A 26,156-nucleotide genomic window follows, 5' to 3' on the forward strand; every position below is an offset into this window, starting at 1 on the left:
TGTAATGAATGACACATTTAAGTGTCCTTTGTCCTTTTGGTCCTCCATACACACAGTGTATCAAACTACTATGTATATACACTGTACAGTGAATGAACTTAGTTCTCAATTACATTCATCTTCTGCCAGTGTAATTAATTGGTTAAATGTGAGCTCCTTCTGTGGAACCTTCTGGATTTTTTAATATGCTTGCTTTTGAGGAGGGCTCACAGGAGATCTCTCAAAATTAGAACAAATGTGCTTGTCCCCCACCCTTCCACTGACAGCATAGACACCACAACGCAAACAGGGGAGGATCTTCATGCTTCTTTTTTGCTTTGAATGAATGAACTTGAATAATGACCTCATACATATACATATACACACACAAAGAATTCTCTCCTTCATTGTTGTCTGCACACCAGAGAATGCAGCACCATGAGGAGCAAAAAGGATGAAGATGTTAAGGATAATTTTTTTTGTGAAACTGCATCAAAATTAAGGAAGTTGTGAGACACTGTAATAATAATAATATCATAACTAGGTATAAAGTAATATATGTTGAAAAAAAAGTTCATTAGGTCATGGTTTTGGTTTCTTTTTTTTTTTGTTTACGTTTGAAAATGTTTCTTGCTAGTGTGCTTACTGATATGAATGGAATGTTTTATACTGATCAGCGGACAGGCTACTTTATCTTTGGCCATCCAAACATTGTCGTAATAATGGCACTACATAGTTGGTTGATAGTATGTGTAATTTGTATCAGGGTTACATAAGGGGGTCCTTGATCCTGTATGGAAAATCCAGGGGCATATCCAAACTAGATAGCATTATGTATGTAATACCCTGCAGCAAGTCCCTCTCTCCTCATATTCGGAAATGTCATGCTTACCTCTACCTCTGGGAACCATCCTAATCAGATTCCTGAACAAACACACTGGCTCTAGATAAGCTGCCACAGGGAAGATCAAACGAGTAGAAGAAGAGGAAAGGGGACGGACCTTACAGAACAGGCCCTGACCACAGAGCACATTTCCTCTTCCTCTTACATCACTCGGGGCTGCACTCTGACTGCATGCTGTGGATGAAGATAGAAAAACAACCAGCATGTCGGGGAAGGATAAAGGCTTGGGCCAAAGTGAGCAGGGAGTGAAGAGAAAAGATAAACCACTGAACACAAAGTAGAGACAGAAAGGAGAGGAGTTATAAATCCAGAGAGAGTACACGCAGACTTTGATTTAAATAGCTATCCATAAACACCAGTGCTGTATAATAGATAGCAAATGGAGCTTGGGGAGTCTGAGGATGGAGACATGTCTGACATGCTGCCTGGCTCTGTTTAAATGGCTGTCTGTGTTGACTTCAATACCATCTCTCTGTTTAATGTTTCATGTTTTCATGTTTCATGTTCCAGTATGCATTTCAGTGAATGCAACTTTTGCAACCCCACACACTTGGTGTCAACACCTTTCTGTAATGTAATGCTCCATGGGTAATCAGGTTTCAACCACTGCTGAAAATGAAAAGGGTGCGTTTTCTTCTGTTCTGATGACTGTCTGGTGACTGTCAGTTTTATGTTTGGATTCAGTGAAGACCCAGCTTCTCCACATCGATTCTTAGCTAAATCTAGATTTGAAGACACAGCTCCTGCTTGGGTGGGGAGGCTAAGGATAATAGCAGCTCCAATATGAAAAAGGTTTCTTTGAGACAGAAAATACTTTGTTTGAAAGCATCACTTTGCAGAAAATCTGCACTATTTTCATGTTTCATGCGCATCTTCATGTTCAACAAAACACCTCCGGCTGTTATTTAAAACTGTAACTCAGCAGGGACAAGTTGTGACCATATGTCCTTTAATGTGACAGAGTGAAAGGCAAAGAAATCAAGAAGGGGTCATTTTATTTTGATTAAAGCAGGTCTCGGCGCTACATTATTATAATCGGTATCAGAATCAGAGATACTGTATTAATCCCTGGGGAGAAATGTTGATGTCATTATCAATATTATTATTATAATAATATAATATTATAATTCATGTTTTTGTTGTTATTATTATCATCATCATCATAATTATTATTATTAGATGTCAGTCCATAGAGAACTACAATCAACCTATATTCACAAGCTGAGCCTTTGTGATGCCACAGTTATACAAACAGCCATCAGCTATGCCCCAACCTTCGGAAATATCTGTTAACTGCCTGGAGTCCTGCCTTGAACTGTTTTTATGCTCAGACCATTGATGGATTTAACAACATGAGAGTTTTGATTAGACAAACTTTTTATCCAATTTATTGAATCATCATAATTATTTGTATTACATTACATTTGCAACAGGAAATATCAATCAATTCTCTGATACTGACAGAAGAGGAGTAAAAAAGTTGGTCTGATTTGTTTAATCTTACACACTGGATCACACTTGTGTTGTATGAGCAGTAAGCAATAGGTTACCTCAAGAAGCAAGGCAAATAACCTTTGCCAGTTGTATTTGCCTCCCCACATACACACAGCCATTACATGTTATGTGGTAACTGTTCTTCTCTTCTTGACAAAAGCTAGTGAGATAATGTTTTGTACGGTTAACTCTGGCAGTTGTTAATCCACTTCCTTCCACAGGTACGTGGAATCAAAGGTGTCTTCCTGGCCAATCAGAAGATTGATGGCAAAGTGACGACACTCATCACCTATAACAAAGGTCGAGACTGGGACCCCTTGAATCCGCCTACCACCGACATGAATGGCAAACCGATTAGCTGCAAAGCAGTAAGTGCTGACCCACTGAAGCAGTTTATTTTATTCGTGCTAATTGTGTTTCGTCACAGTAGATTACAAAATATGTTATTAATGTAATACCACCAACAGAGAATGATGTTGTCACGGTGTTGTTGAGGGTGGTGGTAAAAAGAGGACCCAAATGCAGGAGCCAAACTGGGTGTAGAGGTGAAGATAGGACTTTAGAAATAGAAATAGAAAAACAACCAAAAACTACAAAATAATGGAGAGGCAGGCAGGCCGAACAAAAATAACTACATACGCTGAGGGACCATGAACAAGTGGCACAGAGAGACACAGGCAGAGAGACACTGGCCAAGGGACAGCGGACCCCCCCCGGCCAAACGGGTTTCCCAAAAAGGGTTGTGGGCTGGGGTGGGCTCCGGGTAGAGGGGCTGGAGACCCACAAACCCGAGTCTCAGGGGTCGGGGAGAAGACGGGTTTCTTTCAGGGCCAGATTTGGCATGCTTGAAAACAGGTTGGTGGAAAGTGTGCTGGAGAAAATTATTGAGTCTTTTGTATATGACATCCAAGTGTGGGACAAAATGGCTCAGCCATGGCGTTTCCTTGAAATATTGCTGTTGGTTTGTGATCTGGTCCATATATTGTGGTTGCTGGTGAGGGGGAGAGGAAATGAGGCCATTTACTGCAGTTTCAAAGTCTGAGACCTTCTGTTCAAAAAGCATTGCTCTGCTGGGTCCATACAGGTCAGATCCTTCTGTCAAGGTGTTGTTGAGGGTGGTCATAAAAAGAGGACCCAAGCCAGACTGGGTGTAGAGGTGAAGATAGTACTTTAGAAATAGAAATAGAAAAAGAACCAAAAACTGCAAAATAAGAGGCAGGCAGGCAGACCAAACATAACGACATACGCTGAGGGACCGTGAACATAACCAAGAGACAAAAAGTGAACATGGGGCACAGAAAGACGCTGGCCAAGGGACAGGCAGACAGGCAGCGAGACAGAGAGACAACATCACCAGTGGCATGACACAAGGATCTGACATGGACTAACCAGAAGACAGGACTTAAATACAATGACTATACAAGACAGAGGTGAACCACATTAGGGCAGGGAACGCAATCAACAGGAGAGAACAACCAGGAAGTAAAGCAATGGGCAACTCAACAGAACCCAGACTTCAAAATAAAACAGAAAGTGACACAGACTGAACACACTAGACAGAACTCAAAACTGTGAAACTCAAACCTTGAACAGTGAAGCTAAAACCACGACAGATGTATTATAAATGCAGTACATCCACCCAAGCTCGTGTGCGAAGGGTCACTATGGACGACTCAAATTTTCAGATTGCAATCCTCAAATTTTCAGAGTTTAACACGAAGCCTTGCAATGGGAAGTGCATATGTACGGTGCATATATACAGCAGGTAAAATAATCAATTTTACCTGTCCATTGATTGTCTGTAACAACTCATGCAACCCACACGAGAGAAGAAGAAATCATACCTTCGATAAATTAAATTCTGTAATAAAATGTAATGACACAGGGAAAAAGTATTTAACCCCACTTACTTAAATTTATTTAATACTTCATACAAAAGCCTTTGTTGGTAATAATAATTCAAGACACCTGCTGGATAGAGAAATTAGTTGCATGCATTGCTCAGGTGTGATTTTCTTCTACAAATAAAAATCTTTAAATCTTATATCTTATATAAACATATATTTTCTATTGGATTCAAGTCAGGTGATTGGCTGGGCCATTCTAGCAGCTTTATTTTCTTTCTTTGAAACCAAATGAGAGTTTTCTTGGCTGTGTGTTTGGGATAATTGTCTTGCTGACAGTGCTGTGAAAAAGTATTTGCCCCCTTCCTGATTTCTTACTTTTTTGCATGTGTGTCACACTCAACTGTTTCAGATCATCAAACTAATTTAAATATTAAACAAAGATAACCCAAATTTTTCTGTGATGATTTTATTTGTTAAGAGAAAAATTCTATCCAAACCTACATGATCATGTGTGAAAACGTAATTGCCCCCCTTGTTATATGATGAGATAACTGTGATTAATCATTATTGTGGAAAGCTGAGTTCAATTTCATAGCCACACCGACACCTGATTGCTGCCAGATCTCTCACATCAAGAGATCACCTTCCACCTGTCTGACAAGGTGAAGTAGGCCATATTGAACCTAAGACATCATGCTGTGATCCAAAGAAACTCAGGAGCAGAGTCATTTCTAAATCTTTGGGACTCTAGTGAACCACAGTGAGAGCCATTATCCACAAATGGAGAAAGCATAGCACAATGGTGAACCTTCCCAGGAGTGGCCAGCCTACAAAAATTACCCCAAGAGCACAGCAACGACTGATCCAAAAGGTCACAAAGGAACCCAGAACAACATTTAAACAACTGCAGGCCTGATCCATGACTCAACCATAAGAAAGAGACTAGGCAAAAATGGCATGCATGGCAGAGTTCCGAGGCGAAAGCCACTGCTGACAAAATGAGGGTTTTGGAGTGGCCTAGTCCAGACCTGAACCCAATTGAGATGCTGTGGCATGACCTTAAAAAGGCGGTTCATGCTCAGAAACCCTTCAATGTGGCTAATTTAAAACAATTCTGCAAAGAAGATTGGGCCAAAATTCCTCCAAAGTGATGTGATAGACTCATTGCCAGTTATTGCAAACGCTTCACTGCAGTTGTTGCTGCTAAGGATGGTTCAACCAATTATTAGGTTTTGGGGGCCGTTACTTTTTCACATGGGCCATGTAGGTTCAGATGGCTTTTTTTTCCCTTAATAAATAAAATCGGCACTTAAAACTACGTTTTGTATTTACTTGAATTTTCTTAAACTTGTATTTAAGTTAGCTTGATCTAAAATGCCTAAGAGTGACAAAGGTGCAAAGATAAGGGTAAAATTATTGGTAAGGGGACAAATACTTTTTCACAGCATAAAGGCCATGGCTGAGTGCATTACTTATTGTTTTCTTTGAAACAATTGCACATGCTAATTCCAGGTCTTTCTGGAGCACTCCACAAGTGGCTCTTTGACAACTCTCCTCTGTCAGAAATCTTGCAAAGAGCACCTGGTCGCGGCCAGTTTATGGTGAAATGTTTCCACGGATTATGGCCCCAACAGTGCTCACTGGAACAATCAGAAGTTTATAAATTCTTTTGCAACTGATGCCATCAGTATGTTTTGCAACAATAACATCGTGAGCATCTTGAGAGAGTTCTTTGCTTTTACCCATCATGAGATGTTTCTTGTGACACCTTGGCAATGAGACACCTTTTTTATAGGCCATCAGCTGGGACTGAACCAGCTGATATCAATTTGCACTGACAAGGCACAGGATTGCTTTTTTATTACTGATAGATTTCAGCTGGTGTCTTGGAAGAAATAGCGGTGCCTTTTTGCACCCCCATTTGTTGATGTGTTCAATACTTTTTTGCTTTCCTTGCATGTGGGGGATGCATGGTTTGGTACCGACATTTGGTGAAAATTTCATATCAGTGGCACTTTTGGAAATATATTTACTGAAAAAATTGTGAGGTACATATTTTACCTGCTGTATTAAAGTGAAAATATGTAGATCATATGCCTGATGTGATATGGCATTAAAGTGCTTTAATAGGTATTATGTCATTATAGTTGGTTTTTCATTACAGCATAGCAAATGAAGTCTAAATAGAGCATAATTATGTTATTTATTTATGCATGTGTATAATTTGATGCCAAGTCCAGCATTTAATATCTTACTAGTCTACTGTAAAATAAAGTGTGATCCAAACATGTCAATGCAACCAAAATCATAAGATGAGACATCTATTTTAAAACTGGAAAAATCAGGCAAGGGTGAAAATGGAATGAAATTATAAATTTCAAAAGGTCAGTGTTCTTACCTGCACTGACTGACAGCTACCAGATGGAGATGACTGCGCTTTCTTCAGTTTGTTTCACTGCACTGAATGTGATCAAAAGCACAGACCTCCATGCTGAGATGTATCATTTCAGGATTGGGAAGTATCTGTATGAGAAAATCTTCAAATATATGTTAGTATTCTCATTTAACCAAGCATGCCTCCCTTCTGCAGCCAAACTGTCACCTTCACTTGCACCTGCGATGGGCGGACAACCCCTATGTCTCTGGGACTGTCCACACCAAAGACTCTGCTCCAGGTCTCATCATGGGTGCAGGTGTGTACAGACTGTAAATTTCTTACTTTTTTGGACCATATAACAGGTGCAAACTTCTAAGTACAAGTATTTCTAATTGACTTTTTGAGTGTATCTGTGTATTTCTGCACAATATACGCAAAGCTGTATCATGACAGCAGCAGGAAATAGGGAAGATACTGTAGATGATTTAAGTATTCAAATTAAAATGCGAAACAATTAACACTAAGAAGAATTAGAGTTGTACATTTTCTTAATATTCATATCTTCACAGTCTGAGTTGTATTCACTGACTAACAAGCTAAGAGGCTAACAAGCATTGAGTGTAGCATTTTTGGCAGAAAGTCAAAAATGCTCCTGGTGGGTGTCAGCCTCTGCCAAGATTTTTATGCACAGGATTAGAAGGCACAGCTTGGAAGGAAGGAGTGTGCTGGATCTCCAGCTTGCAGTGGAGTGTGAAGAAGCTGGAATGAAATTTCTGCCCCATGTAAAGGAGTCTAGGTATCTTTTCTCCACTAGCCAAAGTAACATGAGTAGTAAAGCAGCATTGTACTTGTCTTTTGTGGTGAGAAGTAGTTGCATCAGATGGCAAAACTCTTTATTTGTCATTCAATCTTCGATTCACCCTCATCTGTAGTTATGAGTTTTGGAAAGTGACTGAAAGATTTACACAATCCAGGGTTGCGTTAAAAGAATTCTCCGTCATTGACAGAATTAAAAAAAAAAAAAAATTTGACAGACAAATCTGAAGGTCATCTGTCATTTTAACGTGTTGCAATTACTTAATAACAATATCAAAGGTACAAAATTGAATGACAATCGCCTCTGCAGCAACCTCACTTGACGAATTGGATTACGCACACGCGGGCACCCTGTTTCACTCCATGTGCAACAGGAGGCAGGTGAATTGAGTTAAAATCATCATCTTTCTTGCCAAGTTTGTTCATATGCATTCATTTATGCATATGGCCACACTTGGTGTTTTTAGTGGCCACTGATGTCACTGTGGGGTCTTTTTTTTATTATAATAATTTATATTATTATAATTAATATTATAATAATACTATTATAATTAAAAAACGAAAATTAAAATGACAGAAAAATTATTTTTTAACTTGTCCATCAAAATGACAATGTTCTAGCGCAACCTCTGGTCTTCACTCAGCTTTTCAGAGCCTGAGGTAAGGACGTAAGTAGTTCAGACATCCAATACAAGTTCAGATCTGGTTTGGATGCCTCAATCTGCCTTCAATCTTCCAGGCATGGCAACTAAGAGGGGGCCTTGGGAAAGACCCAGAACACTCTGGAGAGATTGTGATTCTGGCCTGGGATAACCTCAGGATCCCCTTGAAGGAGCTGGAAAATATTGGTGTAAAAAAGAATCCCTCCACTGACGAGCATTTACAGTGGGGTGTCTGGCCGCTCCATCTGAGATCCTGCATGAAAGATAAGGCCAGACACCTTGGAATCTAACTTGTTCAAACTAAGCTGTTAATTTCTTACTCCGAGATACAATACCTGGAAGCTGGAAAGAAACAACTGTACTCTACTTTCTCTTTGAGTCTCCTATTCACACACATATCATGTGATCCACCTGATAAAATGTCCATCTGTCTTTCAGGTAACCTTGGCTCTAAGCTAGTAGAGTATAAAGAAGAGATGTACATCACTTCTGACTGTGGGAAGACATGGAGACAGGTACACCATGTCCTTCTTGTGTCCTTTTTTTTTAAATTAAAAACATAATTTCCTTGTCACCTCCAATCTGTTTATATCTTCTCTGAAGGTTTTTGAAGAAGAGCATCACATCCTGTACCTGGACCACGGTGGGGTCATTGTTGCCATCAAGGACACATCTATTCCTCTCAAGATCCTCAAGTAAGACAAGTTTTATGTTGCCTTGAATACAGAGAAAGCATTTTTCACAAAAATTGTTAATTCAACCAGTTGATTATCATTCAGGTTAATAAGATTATTCTGGAATGACCATTTATAGGATTCAAATAATGCTAAAGAGGACAAATAAATGAAAAAGCTACAAGTTAATGTGTTGATTCACTAAAATAAGGAACTGACCCATTAGGTAAACTGATCCATTTTCACAGAAAAGATGAGTTAGTGCACCCCTGTCCCCTGTACCCGTCAAAATCATTTAAGATCGGCCCCCTCCCCCTGCTCCAGAACCCTCATGCTGACATTTTCAAGCTCAGCAAGATACTATCTCATCGACCTTAATAAATGACGATGAAATAATGAGAATTCACAGATAAGGAAGGACTCACAAAAACATTTATCAGAGACCTAAATCAAAACTTGACCTTTCAGTCCTTCACATTTTCCCTCCCTCATGCCTCAGCTGAATCAATAATGCCAAAGGCTCCAGCAGGTCTGTGGAAAACATCTTGCAATGAGCCAGAGAGAGCTGGTAAAACATTCAGAAGTGTAAGAAAAGATGATTTTCATAAAGTCAGATTTCTACCACTTCATTACACAAAATCACTGCAATGTATCACATCATCAGGTTCTGAGAAATCTGGCCTCCAAAAATCTGTCAACAGTGTTGTGTGCTAGAGCAAAACATTTCAGCTGTGAAGAACAAAAATGTGTTGTGAAGCCACAAAACTAATAATGAAACAGCAACGTCATTGCAGTGTTTTGCCCATCAATTTATTGTGTTCATTACGCGTTGAAATGCTGCTCAAATTCTCTGGCTTCCACTCTATTGAAAACTGCAACTTAATCATTACATTGACATTGTGTTACACCGCACACTGTTTTAGAAAGGGATAAATTATGGGTTGCAAGTCAAACTGTTTTCCAACAGATCCATAAAAAAAAATCATCTAGTGTTTAGGTTTTTTTTTCTTTTCTTTTTGAGTTGTAACACTACTGTAACTGGGGTGGTGGAAACTGTAGTCCTAGACCCTGCACTTTGTGGCATGTCCCTAAAACCTGGTATGGCTCGTCATGATGAATTCATTCATCTATTCATCTTCTACCACTTATCCATTTCGGAGCTGTGGGGAGTGGTGGAGCCAATCCCAGGTCACACTGGGCGAGGGTGGGGTGCACCCTGACCAGGTTGCCAGTCCATCACAGGGCCAACACACAGAGACAAACAACCATTCACACTCACACTCAGACCTACAGCCAATTAACCCAAATATGATGTCTTTGGATGGTGGGAGGAAACCGGAGTACCCGGCGGAAACCCACACAGGCATGGGGAGAACATGCAAGGGCATGGAAGGGCCCCAGGCCCAGGAACCAAACCCACACCCTTCTTGGGTCAGCTGAGCTGAAAACTATGCCGGCTTACTGCCCTCTTCATGATAAATTGATTATATTTCTTGTGTCGGAATAAAGAAATGTGTATTAATAAAACACATCATTGATAATCAGGGCCTTTAAGGACCAATAACTGATATTTTTCTGGTGTTTTTAACTGGGAAAAAAAAAAAAAAGTTAAGATCTGATTTGTTAACAGATCAGAAAAATAAGGTCTTTGGACACAGAAGTTACTGAGTGTCTCTTAATGCAACACGTCATGTTTATCTTTCTCTGTAAAGAAATGTTTGTAGACATCTTCCATTATTAAGAGTCAATTTGAGTCAAATAAAATGTAATCTGAACTTTGTGCCTCACAATCAAATTAAATCCAGACATCAGTGCTGATCATAAGAAGTCCCTGTAATGCTGGTTGCAATGAAAGTTTTTTAATGAGTCTTTGTGATCTGAATAATCTCCCACAAAGAGAAGCAGTGATGATGAAGAAAAAAAAAAAAAAGGACAGAAATCCCAGCAGTAAACAGATAGATGAAGGACAGGGCTGGAGCTTCAGAGGACAGGCACTGCTAGTCTCTGTTAGGAAAGGTCTCTCGAGATCTTGAGTGTTTCTTGAAGTTAAATTCTCCACATTTAGACCATCGTCATAGTCAAAAAAAAAAAAAAAATCTCCAAAACTGTAAGAGACTTCTTACCTTTTTCAAAATAATTACACCATATTCCCTTGGAGGGATAGGATTATCTGCAAATTGTACTTTGTTTTCACAGGCTCTTGACAACAAAGCGTCTAAAATTTAAAGGGTTGTAACAGCTCATGAATGGACAAACACTCAAATTGTTTCATATCATCTCTCAAACAAGTCGCCAACCACTTAGTAGGCTGAAAATGCATGGCATTTCCCCCCCACCCTTTACTTGCCTTAACACATAGCCAGTATTACAGTTTAGGCTTTAATAACTAGAGTGGAACAGTAAACAAAAAGTCTTTGTTTAGTCCATTTAGCTTTTAAGCTGCTAGACACCATCACTGAGAGCTTTCAGCAGAAAGAGTCCAGACGTCCCCTTTTTGGTCAAGCCGTCAGCGAGCTGCTCCTTAGTTGCTGACCACATGATCTGCTGAATAGTCCCAGATCTGATGAGCTCCTTGATACTGTTGATTTCGAGTGTGAGTCTTTTCTCTGTGACTGATTTAGTGGATTTGACAGCATCAAAAAGAGTTCACTCACACTCTCACGGTGAGCTCTGAGTAGAGTGTAGCTAAGAAGACTGCACTGCCAAGGCCATCTCCAAGTGCCAAAGTCTCTTTCTGCTTAAGTGCTTCGAACCACTCTCTAGATCCTCTTTGACTGCCAGCATATAGGTGAGATTCTTCCATCTTCTCCCATAAGCATGATTAGATGCCCACCTTGAGTCCCTCCATCAGAAAGATTTCCCGTGGATGAGTCACTGAGCACCACCAGCTTTAGGGAGCTGTCTTTTCCCAAGTACTAAAACCTCAAAGTGACACAGTTCCTTTGCTCTGAGCTTCTTGGGAAGGTCAAATATAGACATTTCGCGTTGACTCTCTCCCTTGCAAAAAGGCTGCTTTAATGTCCATGAGTTCAGCTGCCATTTCTTTTGACATATGACAGCCATGATCATTTTCAGAGCCTCTGAGGCACACGCAGTTGAGTCTTTTGAGAGCGCCTCAGTATTCATTTCCTCAAAGCCTCTTGCGACTAGTCTGGCTTTAGGTACGACACCATCTGGTGTCTCCTTGAGTGTGCACACCCACCTTGTAAAGATATACTGTATTTCTGACCTTCATCTTTAACCTCTTCAAAACACACAGTTCTGTTGCCAGTTGTTGAGTTCAGCATGTTTGGCATGCACGAAAGCATCATTGACAATCAGTACGTCCTCTTTATGGCAATCTGCACATAACTCAGCACGCTTAGATGGACCCATTTGGAGATTGTCTGCTTGCCCTAAGTCCACTGGTCCTGTTGTGCAAGCAGTTTCCTCAGGTTCTGTGTACTGTATATTGTACCAGTTTTTGTATGTTCCAGTGGCTTTCCTGCCCAGCTGAAGATTTTCCAGTGTGTGCTTGGCCACTTCCACAGTCTGTATGTAACTACCTGTCCAGTTTTCAGCTTAAGTCCTTCACAAGCAGTATTTGAGTGTGTTGACGTTCATTGTTATCCTCAGCCTCTTCATCATTTGAGGGTGCCTCTTCCTCACTTTCATTTTCAGTGTTCAGAGTCCAGTTTCTAGTAATGTGACATTTACAGTTCCCATCAACTGATTATCTGTTTTTCTCAGCATACCTTGCATGCAATAAACCTTTCTGTAGTGGGTGAGGTTTGGACCCAAAAGCAGTACCAACAAGACCAGGTAGATTGGTAATGACTTGTCAGTAGAAGCAGGTAAATAAGCACAGTTCAGTTCAAAAAGGGAAATGGCAGTCCTTGAGGGGCTTGGGGTGGGGGGGGGGTCTGAGGACCCAGAATGAAGCTGTTGATGAGACAGCAGTACCCGGCGGAGGCAGGTCGGAACCAGGCAGAGGACCGAAGAACCAGCAGGTAAGTTGACACAGGAAACACTCACGAGGATACTGTCCCAGCGATGATCAGTGGAGAGACCAGGAGAAAGCACACACTGCAGCACTGGCGGTGGAGGACTTAGAGCAGCCCCGTGAGCAGGCAGACAAAAAACCAGGAAAGGGGCAAGGCAGATTTGTCGTCACAAACAGAAGGACTGTTTACCAGGACAGAGACAAGGCGGGTAGGTCAGGAGCAGGCAGGGTCGGAACCAGGAGAGCAGACGAAGGAAGAACGCTGGAAAGTCTTGCAAGGGTACAAAGAACAATCTGGCAGCGTGTATGGAGGAGAGTGGAGCTTTTAACCTGGCTTGATTGCTGAGGAGCTGCAGCTGAGTGAACAGGTGAATGGAATGACTGATGAGGTGGCTGTGGCTGGCAGATTGGGTGAGCAGGAGAGTGGTGAGTGGAAAACTACTGGAGGCAGGTACGTCTGGAGGACAAATCATGACACTTTCGAAGTCTGGATTGATGTGCACGAACATAAGTGCCCCCGTGGCGAACAAATATCACCAACCATCTTGGCCGATGACGAAACCTGGACCTTTCCACTCTGTAGAATCCACCCGTTCTTACCCCGTTTCATATCGGTCATCAGTGGGTCGCAGTTGTTTACGAAGGGCTCTACGGATCCTCTCAGAGCATTCTGCTTCTGTGAATGCTCTCCTTGTAGCATGCAATGCTGAGATGTGCTGGGCTATCCAAGTAGCCATGCTAGTCCCTTCTAGAGCTGGCAGCTTATCAGTGAGAGCTGATGGCAGATTTGGGTTCTTCCCGAACACCAGCTGGTAGGGACTGTAGCCATGCACATTGTGCATAGAGTTTTTTGACATCAGGGCCCAGTCTAGGTCTGACTTTCAGTCACATCCGTTTTCTCTCTTCACTTTCAACAGGATTTCCATGAGAGTTTAAATAAAGAGAGATTATGCTTTTCTAAGACACCGTTGCTCCATGCACTATAAGCTCCAGTCGTTTCCACTTCAATATTAAAGTTTTCAGCTAAGTCCCTCATATCCTCATTGTTGGCTTCACCCCCATTGTCAGTGAACAGTCTGCAGGGAGGACCATGAACACTTATCCAGCAGTGGATAAAGTGCTTCACTATCTCCTTAGGGTTTCTTGGTGGTGATAATGCGCACTGCACTGAATCTTGTGAAATGGTCAATGGCATGTAGATACCACACTCCTGGCTCTAGCTCATGTAAGTCCATAGCTACAGTTTCATTGTAGGTTGAGGCCATGGGCAAACTTACTGCTGACTTTTGCTTTGGTTTACTGTAACTGATGCATATCTCACAGTTCTTTACAATATCCTTCAGTATTGTGGTGCACTCATTACCTGAGCAAGTCAGTAGTTTTTGCAGTCTGTCAACTGAAGCATGTCCAAACTGCACAGGCAGTTTGGACATGCTTGGACATGGATTTTTGGTTTTTCTTGTTTTTTCATATTTGCTGTCACAATGAGGATGTCTTCTTCATTTTGGATGCCTCTTCTATCTGGTGTACTGTCATTCCTCAAGTTCACACAATAATGTCCTGACAATGTCAAGTCAAGTTTCACAGGTTGCATGAACATTATGGCTTTTTCATTCTCAATGTCCAGAACTGCACCCACTCTTTTCAGTAAAGTTTTGCTTAAAAGCAAAGGGATATCGGCTGGGACCACCTCTGTCTCAATTTGACATCTAGTCTGTGCTATCACAGCTGGGATTTTCACTTTCTATGTGGAATGGACAATTTTCCCATTGCCAAACTTGAACGGTCTTGGACTCCTTATATCCTTCTTTTTCAGTAATTCATCCAGTGTCAGCTGACTGACATAATGATCAAGCGACCCTTCGCCACACACTGTTCTGGTGCAAGCTGTGTCAATCACAGCAGATCCAAAAGACTCTACCATGAAAATCTCTGAGTCAGACAATGTGTCTTTAGACAATAACGTAATGTTGCATTCTTCAACCTCTATTTGTCTTTCATCTTCTGTTAGTTTAGCATGTTCATTTTTGTGGGGGCAGTCTTTTGCTCAGTGATACCTATCTACCTTTGGCAGATTGCACATCTCGTTCTCCTACCGTATCTGTCAAGTAGATTGGTACCTTAAACAGTTGTTTCATGCAGATTTGACCTGCTTTCTCTCCTGCCGGTAAACTTTGCGTCAGCAGCATCTCTGCTCACCTGCAGTGTATCAGATTCAGCACCCCTCTGTGGCGAAGTATCCTCTTCAAGGCGGCCTTCATGTTGTCAAACGTGAGGCTTGGACAAGCGGTAAGCGCCAACTGTTTGTCTTTGACATTATGTCCCGCAGTGTCCAGCAGTTTGAACGCTAACACCACATCCAGAAGAATAATAAGAATTTTAAACTGGCAAATTCTGTTGTAACTCCGTTCAAACTCGACAATGTAGTCCCCCATCGAAATGCCACTGTCTTTCGTTATCCGGTCAAACTCCGTGTACGCCTCATATTGCCGGTCTTTTTCTTATTTCAAAAACACACAGTCCAGTTTTATCAGAAGTGTAGTCATTCCATCATCTTTGTTCAAATCCGAACCTGCGACTATCTCTAGCACGCTGTCCCTCGCTCTTCCCATTAGCGACAAGGCAACTGCCAAGGCCTGCTTCTTCTTATCCAAGTCAGTAACCGGTCTCCAGATTTCAACCTCAGCTTCCGTGAGATTTCTTCTCGTCAAACGCTGGCGGAACTTTATAATTACCAGTGGCCATCCTCTGCTACCATCTTAGGTCAATAACCTCGATGACAACTGTATGTTTTCAAGGCTTTACTTCAACTTCAACATTGCTATAACAATGACTGACACAGCACTTCCTCACCCCGAACATATATGTCCTTCGCAAATGCGCAGTGGGAACACAACATATCCCAGCTGCTGGCCTAGGATGCACCCTAGAATGTTGAAGTAGACACTCATTTATTGTCACATGCAAGCCTCTTGGCAGTTTCACCTTTTGACTGAATGTTAATGTGTTAGGGAACCTCGAGGGGACCCACACAGACACAGGGCGAACATGCAAACTAGACCAAAAGCAACAGGCTCAGGGCTCAAACTGTGCTAAAATGTTGCTAACCACTGTTTTGTGATGGTATTTGAATCATCTTTATGAAAGACGCTTGAGGCCGCTGAAGATGAAAGACATTAGCATAACTGGTAAATGCAGTGACACTGCAAGTAATTAACAAGTAAGTGGCACATGCTAAATATCCCAGATAGTGACAGACAAGAAAATAATAACGAATATTCAGATTTCATCCAGTAAATGTTAAAAGTCCCATGAGTGTATTATTTGTAACAGCCATTTAAAATTTTTAATTTTAAAATTTTAAAATTCGACTTGGGTATTGTTCATTCTACCTCTTCTTTGTTTGCAGGTTTAGCATCGATGAAGGACGGACGTGGACAGTTCACAACTTTACCAGCACATCTGTCTTTGTGGATGGACTCCTGAGTGAACCAGGAGATGAGACCCTGGTCATGACGTGAGCAAAATTTTAATTTAAGGAGAAATGAGAAATATTTTTTTCAATGGTCTGAAAACTGTGATTATCCCCCCAAAATATCAGAACTTCAGCAGACCAGCAGTCATGTACACTTCATTAAAGAAGCTCCCGTCATAGCAAGCCCCTTTCATCTCGACCGAGGCACAATTTCAAGGCATTAAAGTCAGCCTGACTTATTCCAAATTTTCTGGAAAGCCAATTCCTCTCTGTTCGACACCTGGGGATTTTATTGTGATATCAGCAGAAGTTGATGGAAGAGGAGCTTCTCTGTTATCCTTTCTGCTGCTGTTTCAGTCTGAGGCTCTTTACGGGCTCAGCACGGTCGTCCAATGTAGGTTCCTTTATTAGAACTCAGCATCAAGATTTATTTTAATTATGTAATAGCAGACTAGACCAAAAGTAGTTATTACCTTGACTGCTAAGAGATGAGTTGTTCTGGTGTGCGATGAGGAGCTTTCGAGGACTGTCAGCTCGGCTATAAGCACAGACCTCTGCCCAGATCAAAATCTCCGCTATCATCAGCTTCAGACCCAAATTTGAGGTCAGCTTTAGGAGTTTAGGAGTTCATATCTTTTAAGGGTTCTGCCTCTGTCTTCCCAATGTCTGAGTTATCAGATCTCAGCCCAGCGGTAAAGAGAGTTTCCTGGCGTAATCCTCTGAGAAGGGCAAAGAGATAGTCTTGCTAATAAACACATAGTGCACACTTGACAACTCACCGTTATCTGCCTTCAGACACACTGAGTGAGACAAACACACAGGTCTACAATTTGATGTAACCATCATATTTAATCAAATAGCCAAAGTTATTGAAAGGCAAAAAGTTTGTATATATTGAAACAAAAAATTAAACATAATATGATTGATAGTTACAAATAATAGCATGAAATTGATATTGAAATTTGAATAAAAAATCACAAGCAAGGTTGTGATATACTTGGTCGGAACATTTATTATATGGGCGCTTTGAGCAGAAAGTCCATGGCGCAACTCCTGACCAGTCAAACCACTTACTGCACGTCATCTCATGCATTTCTTCTCCATTTTCCCTGTCATAAGAGCTGGCCTGAAAAATAATGTTAAAAAAGTAATCTCAAACAAATATAGTTGGCTACTTTGCACTGTTCACTTAATCTCAATTAACCAATGAGTCTGATTGTTCCTGTTTTGAGTTTTTATAAAGTCAAGAAAGCTACACGAGGACATCTAAAAACAAAATCTACAAAACAATCACCAAAGATCCGGAACTCTTCATTGCGACAGTTTGTAACGTTGCAAACAGTTACAAACTCTTGTAATAAACTCTTAAGATGCTGCCAGGACTTGGCAGGACTTAAAGAAAACAGTGAGTAAAAAAAAAAAACAAACAAACCTGTCAGTGCCCAATGACTGTGGAACATATTGCTTTTCATGTCACCTTCAGTATCAAAGACACAATTCAAGCCAAAGCAGTGGCGCCGTATGATCTGAGGAATCGACATCTGTTATTATTGTTATACATATGATACGCAGGGTTCCCAGCAAAAATAGACAATAATCATATCTGTTTACAAGTTCCTGACACTGTACAAACAACAATACATACAAGCAAAAACTTCCGCTATGGTTGTAATGAAAGAATATCCTTCCTACATTAAGAAGGAGAGTTTTTGTGATACTCTGAGGCTTCTTTGCTGCCCCTGATATTGGACGTATTGAATTTATTGAAGAGTATTTTATAGCCAAATAAAACTGAGTGAATGAAGTCTGCTCAGGAACGATCTGGAATAGTGGTCTCAGCCCATACTGTGCTCTGCACACTGCAGGCTCCAAGGCTGGAGGTCATGAAAGACCACTCTTAGGCTGATTCTAGTCATTGAATGTATGAAAAAGATAATGACATTCAAAAAATTTTTAAAGCTAAACGTTTTGCCCCATGTCAGAACCCATGCCAAAAATCCATTTGAGTCAAGGGGGAAGGTTCCAGGCCTCTCGTTAAACCTTTTGAGAGAGTTGAAATCTACCATTTCTATTAAGAAAAGCCTTTCAAATTCAGGTCTTGAAAACAGCAGTGGAGCAGTGGAAGAGTGGTATAAACTGCCAGCAGGTGCAACAAGCTTCTAGTTGGCAAGAGGGAGTGTTCATAGGGTGCATTTGCTGCCAAAGTTCTGCAAGATAAATACTAGCAAAAGAAGGCAATAATTGTATCTGGGGTACATTTTGTGTACCTCTAAATTTCTAATAAGTGATAACAGTCTAATATGAATCTAATGAGTCTAATGTTGTCCAACAGCGGGAAATAAAGTTGGTTTTGGATTTGGTTTATAGTTCATTTCATTTGTAATGTTTTGCAATTGCCTTCTAAGAATGTCTATAAAGATTTTAATAGTATCTGATAAGACTTAATGAGACTTAACAGAGTTTAATAAGCGTCAACAATGGAAAGATTGCCCTGTGCCAGGCTTTTCCATAGCTTAAAGAGAAACTCCCAGATGTGACCAGATCTACTTTGACTTTAGGATTTTTAAATCTAATAAGCAACAAATAACCAGAAAGATAGTCAGACTATGTAAAATAAAGGCCAAATGACATTTAACCGATAAAATATGGCTTTACCTTCCTCTAAGTACAGTTTGTGATTGTATAATGATGCTATCACAGAATTGTTATTGTATTTTATACAGCATAATCGGAATAGCCTCTAACTGGAGCATGTTTTAATCTTGATGTGACGTCATATTTTTTTCCTCCATTGGACTATGACCTTGTAAACACAATTGTCTTGTCTAATAATATAAAGAGTCCTGTTTGAATATACCATTATATTCAAAGAGGTTAGTGTTATACTGTCTAAACAAGAGTTTTCTTGGATCGTATTAAATTACAGCCGGTTTCTATTTACACAATAATAAGATGTATCTTATGGTCTCTGCAGTATAACTGTGTTTATATACTGCTGAATGAAGAAAATATATTTCATGTTGTTTCCTAATTTCACATAAACTATGGCCTGTTAGATCTTGTTATTTTTTCTTATGCCCTATATGTGTGCCATAAAATCTATTTTATTTACAGTAAATTAGCTGATTTTGAAATCTTACCGGATTAAGGGAATATTCAAACAAGAACTTTCAACCTGTGGAGTAAAATAGGCAAACTGGATCCTGCATTAATTTTGTTTGTACCCAAGAGAAAATTCAAACAAGAAAATTTTATTCACTATTTTATTTGCACACAAAGCCAAAAATATCTGTATCTATGTAGATAACGTAAGGTCAGAGGGATAGCTGGTTATTTGATTCCCACATTGTTCCCACATTGTATGAAGTGAGACAGCCATTTTCCATTTTCTTTTCTTTTTTTACAAAACAGATCTTCCACAATAAAGGCCACACAGCCCATATTGAAGAGCTGCAATCAGGATGCCCTTAACTTTGTTACATCACAAAAAAGCAGACCTTTAATTGAAAATAATCTGGTAATATGCCGCTAAAAAACACAAAGGAGCTACAGTTCATTATGGAACAAAGACCAAGAGGAAAATATTGCATATGCAACATGTGTGAAAGCAGCTTTTAATGAGCAGCAACTAATCGGAATAAATACAACTGTAATGAACACAGAGCTGCAGATGAACATCAGTGAGGGTGAGAAAGTGAAACAACAGTCAGACTTTTCCACCATGTGTAGGTCAACAAGCTTAACACAGGCCACCGCCGGAAAAGCAGCATATCAGAGTTGTCAGTCTGCTCCAATAATTCTGTGACTAACACAGGACAAAGAAAACACAGTTCTGACTGGGGATGGTGTGCATTACCCACAATGCACTGTAAAATATCACCATCTAGTGGAGAGGAGCGTTAACCAAAGCTCTCAGGGAGATTTGTTCAGGTTTCATTACCTTATGAAGGGTTTATCTGTGCTCCCAGAGGCGTTGCAGTCCATATCTAATGCAGCCAGACAGTCTGGTAAAGATTTTCTGCATGGCAGAGGTTGGCATGACTACATAATATACAAGCCATCATGATTTGGATGTCAGCGTAAACCAGCTATATGCTAAAGCAGTTGGTGGATTAAAAGAATATGACAAACAAAATTATGGACTTTGATTTGGAATTTAGAATAGGGTATTTACTTACTGTGTAAAATTATTGTTGTCTGCATTTTTAATAACTCAAAGGTGTGGATTAAAATTGCACTGATCATTGAGGAAAAACTGGATTAAAGCTTTACTGCTTTTATGCTATTTTCTGTGGGGACATGGGGAAACCAATTGAATGGAGTTATGAATGATTTTAATGACTATTACTAAGCATTCTACCATATTAAAGATAAAAATTTGGAAATAGAAAATATGTACATGTGATGTTATTTACACCTGGCATTGACTGCCAGGTAGAAAATAAACACAGCCGCCAATTTTAATTCATTTTTTGTCCAAATATACCTTTAAAATGAACCAGCTGCATGTGAAGGATTATGATATTAAATTGTGTCCCTTTTTGTTTGTCTTTCTAGAGTGTTTGGCCACATCAGCTACAGGTCAGACTGGGAGCTGGTCAAAGTGGACTTCAGGCAGTCATTCCCCCATCAGTGCACTGAGTCTGATTATGATTCCTGGCAGTTCACAGACCTCAGGGTAATGTATAAACACACACGCACACGCTGCTTTCCTGCTTATATTTGAGAATGAATTCTAACATCTTACTGTCTACTCTCAGGGAGAGAAGTGCATTATGGGCCAGGAGCGGAGTTTCAGGAAGAGAAAGGACACAGCGTTCTGCATCAAAGGAAAGAGCTACACGTCTTCCCTCAACACCAAACCCTGTCATTGCGCAGAGAAAGACTTCACTTGGTGAGCTCAAAAGAATTCTGGAAAATCTTGAAACAATAATCTGTTTTCATTTTCCTGGCCCAGAATCAGAAGCAGAAAATAAAAGATGATTTAGAAGAGTAAACATGCAATCATACGTGAAACAGTTATGTATTTGGAACCTGAAGGAAATATGCAGTAAACAATTATACGAAATTTGATTAAAATAGATCAAATACACATTGATATCCAATCAGATTGGCTATTAGTAATGCATTAGTTTTGAATCTCTGTAGATTATTGAGTTTTGATAACTGCATTTATGTATGCACATTTTAAAGAAGCAGTTTACAAAGTGATTTGACAAACGGAATCAGAGCAGAACAGAAATAAGATGGTGTTACAGAAGGAAGACAAACAGTATACTGCAATATACAGTACAGACCAAAAGTTTGGAAACACCTTCTCATTCAAATGAATAGGAAAGTGTGTCCAAACTTTTGGCCTGTACTGTAATTACAGTGAGCAGACACACACATGCAAGTAGAGTAAAGGCCATTAAAGGGTAGTACGGAAGGTAAAAGGGTAAAATCATTTAAAAGCATATAATTTGTACACTATGAAGATGAGTTTTAAGGAGGGATTCAAAAGAAGTGGATGAGTTAGCCTACACTCCTCAGGCATTCCATAGGTCGAGCAGCCCTAATGACCTTATTGATTTTAGCCTTGATTTAAGAAGGACCACAATACTCTACCTGTGGATACCAAGCTGCGTGCTGGCTTGCACAGGGCAAAAATATTTTGGAGCCAGGTACTGAAATACTTAGAGTGATCACTAGAATCTTTTAAATCAGCTCTAAAGCAGTGAGGGCGCTAGTGAATTGAAGTGAGGATCTGTTCAAACCATTTTGAAACCTTATATGAACAGGTCTAATTAACGACATGAGGTGTACCATAATAATAGTCTCTCTTGACAAAAAAAGTCTGTTGTGTCTGTTTTAATCATTGTCATATTGTATGTTTGGCTCTGGTGTGTGTGTGTTGTGTGTCTATGTACAGTGACTATGGATTTGAGCGGTCCAAAACAGAGGTTGATCACTGCTTCGCCGACTTCTGGCACGATCCAGACTCACCACCTGAGGACTGTCATCTGAGACAGACCTACGAGTCCTCAACTGGGTCTGCACCAGTCAACGCACACACACACACGCAAACTTGCTGACACGCATACACACACTCCCAGCTCACATTGCGTGAGGGTGGAGTACACCCTGGACAGGTCACCAGTCCATGACAGGGCCAACACACAGAGACAGACAGAGACCAAAACCAATCCCACTCACAGTCAGACCTACAGACAATTTAGAATCACCAACTAATCTAAACATGATGTCTTTGGACGGTGGAAGGAAACCGGAGTACTGGGAAGAAACCCATGCAAGCACAGGGAGAACATGCAAATTCCACACAGAAAGGACCCAGGCTCAGGAACCAAACCCTTGACCTTCTTGTTGTGGGACAACAGCGCTAACCGCCATGACACTATTTTGCCCTAAACCTATTCAGAAAAAATTCCTAAATTGATCCACTCTGGTAAAGACAAATACACCAACACTCAATATCACTGTCCTTCTGTTTTTCAGCTACAGGAAGGTGATATCTAATTCATGTGAAGGAGGATTAAACAAGCAGCAGAGTTCCAAGCAGCACAACTGTCCCCTGCTTCCCCCTAGAGGACTACAGGTCAGCATTAAAGGGCAGATGTTGGCTGTAGCGCCGGGTGATGACATCACATTCATTGTTCATCAGGAACAGGTGAGAGCTCTTTTCCTTTGGGTTCTTACTTCTTTGCTTAGTTTGATGTCATTGTTCATTTCATTTTTCTTTTCTTTTCTTTTTTTTTTTTTTTTCACCAGGGGGACACCAGCAGCACCAAGTACCAGGTGGATCTGGGTGACGGAGTCCGGGCTATTTATCAGAACCTAACAGTGACAGATGAACCCATCCAACATCGTTATGAAAACCCAGGAGTTTACAAGGTCACAGTGAAGGCAGAGAACATGGCGGGCCATGACGAAGCCACCATGTACATCCAAGTCACAGGTCAGATTCAGATGTGAAACCATATTTGGAGGAGAAAAGGGAGCTAAGGAGGAGGAGTGAGGGCTTGATCTGACTTGCTCTGTACTCTAACCTGATTGGGTTGTACAGTCTGTCAATTCCACAGTAGCCACACCCTCTAATTCATCTAAACCTAACCCCTCCTATATGGTTTATTTTTCCCTAAATGGTACCATCATTTTAAAAATACAATAAGAAGACTAGAGACTGAGACTATAAACTCAGTGGGAAAACGTTTACTTAGCTGATGTATCAAGTGAAAAGTAGGACAGTTTTCCCATAGACTTGAATACAACCTGAACTTCCCTCTGATGGTCATTAGATACTTTACATATCAAAAGAGTTTATGTCCACTAATATATACAGACTGTGATCTGGAATCTTTCTATTTTTGGGGGAAGTGAAACTTTTATTCCCAAAAAGATTCTTAACAAACGACAACCTTCCAGCATGACCTACACCTCTTTCATTAGCATGACCAAAAAAATAATGGCAGGTGGCATTTCTTTCAACTCACCCTGTTGGTAAGAGAACTTTTCACTTCCCAGGCACAAATAATTTCCTCCCACATATCATGCCACTTGAAATTTTGTCACACAAAGCAAGTCTGTGAATTCTAAATCACTGGAGGTATGATTTTATATTGTCAGTTCGATAAAACTATCTGTGCAACGTTAAAGTTGGCTGCACTTGTTTCACTGTAGAAGTTTCAACTTAGAAGAAACACTCTTGTAAGAAATCCCTCTTTGCCCTTGCACATCACATTTGTATGATTTCATAGATGAAGTCCATCCATCTTCTGCAGTTTTTCTGTTTCTGGGTTGCGAAGTTCATAGATAACATTTTTCTTTTAATTTCAAGTTCATTTAGAGTTACTAATAATCCATTAATCACTTCCACTTGCTCTAATCACCTTTTTTTCTTTTGTAGCTCCTCTGCAGGAAGTGCACCTGGAGGTTGTTCCCATTGCTGGCAGAAACAATGAGGTCAATCTGACGGCCGTTGTTCTTCCCCAAGAGGCCAACCTGACTGTCCTCTACTGGTGGATAGGAAACAACCTCCGGGTAAAGGAAACAACAACTTCAAATCCTCCAAGTAGATTCAAAATTTAGGACCATATTCATACCTGTATTATTATACCTGTATTCATACCTGTATTAGCTGTATTATTTGATCCAATCAAATAGCCCGGTGAAGCCCGGTAACTTGGCACTGCGCAGCTTTGCTTTTCATCTTAGTGTAGAAATATTCTTCAAATGAAGATGGCAGTTTAAAAAGATTTGTTCATACGGAAGATAATTACCTGTCATAGCAGCATCGCTTATCTTTTCTATGCTGATGATGCAGCTGTACTTATGATGGTCCTGTTAATACCACAGCAAATATTTAGAGCAGAGCCTGGTGTGCCATTAGCTGTTGACACCAAAAGCATCTTCCTTAAACTTATCCAAAGAAAAAGACTAATCTAAATTCAAACATAAAGAAATTGACAACAAGATGACAAGGACCTCCATGTACAAACCAACAGAATAAATAGAAGAAAACAGGGTTCTACAATCTCCTCTAAGTTAACTGTGGTGGGCAGGGCCATGTAGCGCAATCCATGAATGTGTGGACATCACTAAGGTTTGGACGATGACTACAACTCTTGACAACTGCCTCCAGCTGAATGTGAAGAAGACAGGAGCTCTTATTGCTCCTGAAAGTGGAACCTTAAGCATCAGGCAGGGAATACAGCCCTGGAGCAGTTGTGTTCAACATAATCTTAAAGATTCAGGCGTGATCCTCCACTGGTACCTGTCACTGGATAATCTTGTTAGCCATTGTACACGTTCCTTTTTGAGTAACATCGCAAAAATGAAAATCTGAAGTATTTGAAGCAAACACTTTAGAGCTTTGTATGGCCAAACAGCCCAAATACTGCTGGCTTTTTTTCCCTTATTAGGCTCTTATATCTGCTGCAAAAACTGCAGGCTGTCCCTTGAACCTTTTACAAAGCCTGAGGTGTTCTTGCACAATTTATCACTTCGACAGGATTTGGGGTATTTTGAATACTTGCTGCTTTTAATTGTATTGCCTCTGCTTATCTGTCTGTAGATAGTGGTGCCTTCATCTAGACCTTATTCAAGGTCCAGCTCCTCAGCTTTCATGTTGCCTCAATCAATCAGGGTTTTAGAATGGCTCTAAAACCCCCAATGACTAATGGCTCACCTGTCCCTTCCGCAGGACAAACAAACCCTTCCACCATGTTAAGGTGGCAATTCTGAGAAGGTTGTTGCTGTGTTGTGCTTTTTGTGATGTGAAGCACTAAGTGATCTTTGAAAGTTATTTGAATCAACTTTACCCACTATCTGTCACGCAGCCCACACTGACTCTGCACAACAGCCTCCTCACTCGGTTCCCTGAGACAGGGGAGATTACAGTGACTGTCCAGGCTTCCAATGGCCGATCCATGGTGCAGGATACCAGCACAGTCCGGGTCTACGGTAACACAATGACATTTTTTTATTGATGCCATGGTGGAGGTGCATCTAAATTCACAGCTTCACTCACTCACTCATCTTCTACCGCTTATCTGTTTCGCGAGGGGTTGCTGGAGCCAATCCCAGCTCACACTGGGTGAGGGCGGTGTACACCCTGGACAGGTCACCAGTCCATTGCAGGGCCAACACACGGAGACAGACAACCACTCACAGTCACACTCAGACCTGCTGACAATTTAGTCACCAATTAACCTGAACATGGATGTCTTTGGACAGTGGGAGGAAACCCATGCACGCACAGGGAGAACATGCACACAGAAAGACCCCCAACCTTTTTGCTGTGAAGCAGCAATGTTAATTTACAGCTTATTCTTCAACTAAATGAATGCTGTCAATTCTAACTTAAATTTGTAAATGAACATATATATAAGTCCTCTTTTGTCAGGCTGTTCAATCTTAAACACCGTGTGTAATAGTTACCTTATTTATT

General features: G+C 40.6%; 1 protein-coding gene across 4 annotated transcripts in view; it reads left to right on the forward strand.

The window, feature by feature from the left end:
* The window catches only part of sorcs2 (sortilin-related VPS10 domain containing receptor 2), a 292,041-nt gene that overhangs the window by 260,649 nt on the left and 5,236 nt on the right, over window positions 1-26,156 (forward strand). For all 4 annotated transcript variants that reach the window (XM_029526352.1, XM_029526354.1, XM_029526353.1 and 1 more), the window contains exons 10-21: window positions 2,599-2,745; window positions 6,815-6,917; window positions 8,518-8,594; window positions 8,683-8,774; window positions 16,145-16,252; window positions 20,768-20,888; window positions 20,971-21,104; window positions 22,122-22,241; window positions 22,706-22,877; window positions 22,979-23,165; window positions 24,114-24,247; window positions 25,546-25,669. In XM_029526352.1, the coding sequence (XP_029382212.1) occupies window positions 2,599-2,745; window positions 6,815-6,917; window positions 8,518-8,594; window positions 8,683-8,774; window positions 16,145-16,252; window positions 20,768-20,888; window positions 20,971-21,104; window positions 22,122-22,241; window positions 22,706-22,877; window positions 22,979-23,165; window positions 24,114-24,247; window positions 25,546-25,669 (1,519 nt within the window). The remainder of the gene's footprint in view (window positions 1-2,598; window positions 2,746-6,814; window positions 6,918-8,517; window positions 8,595-8,682; window positions 8,775-16,144; window positions 16,253-20,767; window positions 20,889-20,970; window positions 21,105-22,121; window positions 22,242-22,705; window positions 22,878-22,978; window positions 23,166-24,113; window positions 24,248-25,545; window positions 25,670-26,156) is intronic.

Source organism: Echeneis naucrates, chromosome 18, assembly GCF_900963305.1.
Source record: "Echeneis naucrates chromosome 18, fEcheNa1.1, whole genome shotgun sequence".
Taxonomy (NCBI): domain Eukaryota; kingdom Metazoa; phylum Chordata; class Actinopteri; order Carangiformes; family Echeneidae; genus Echeneis; species Echeneis naucrates.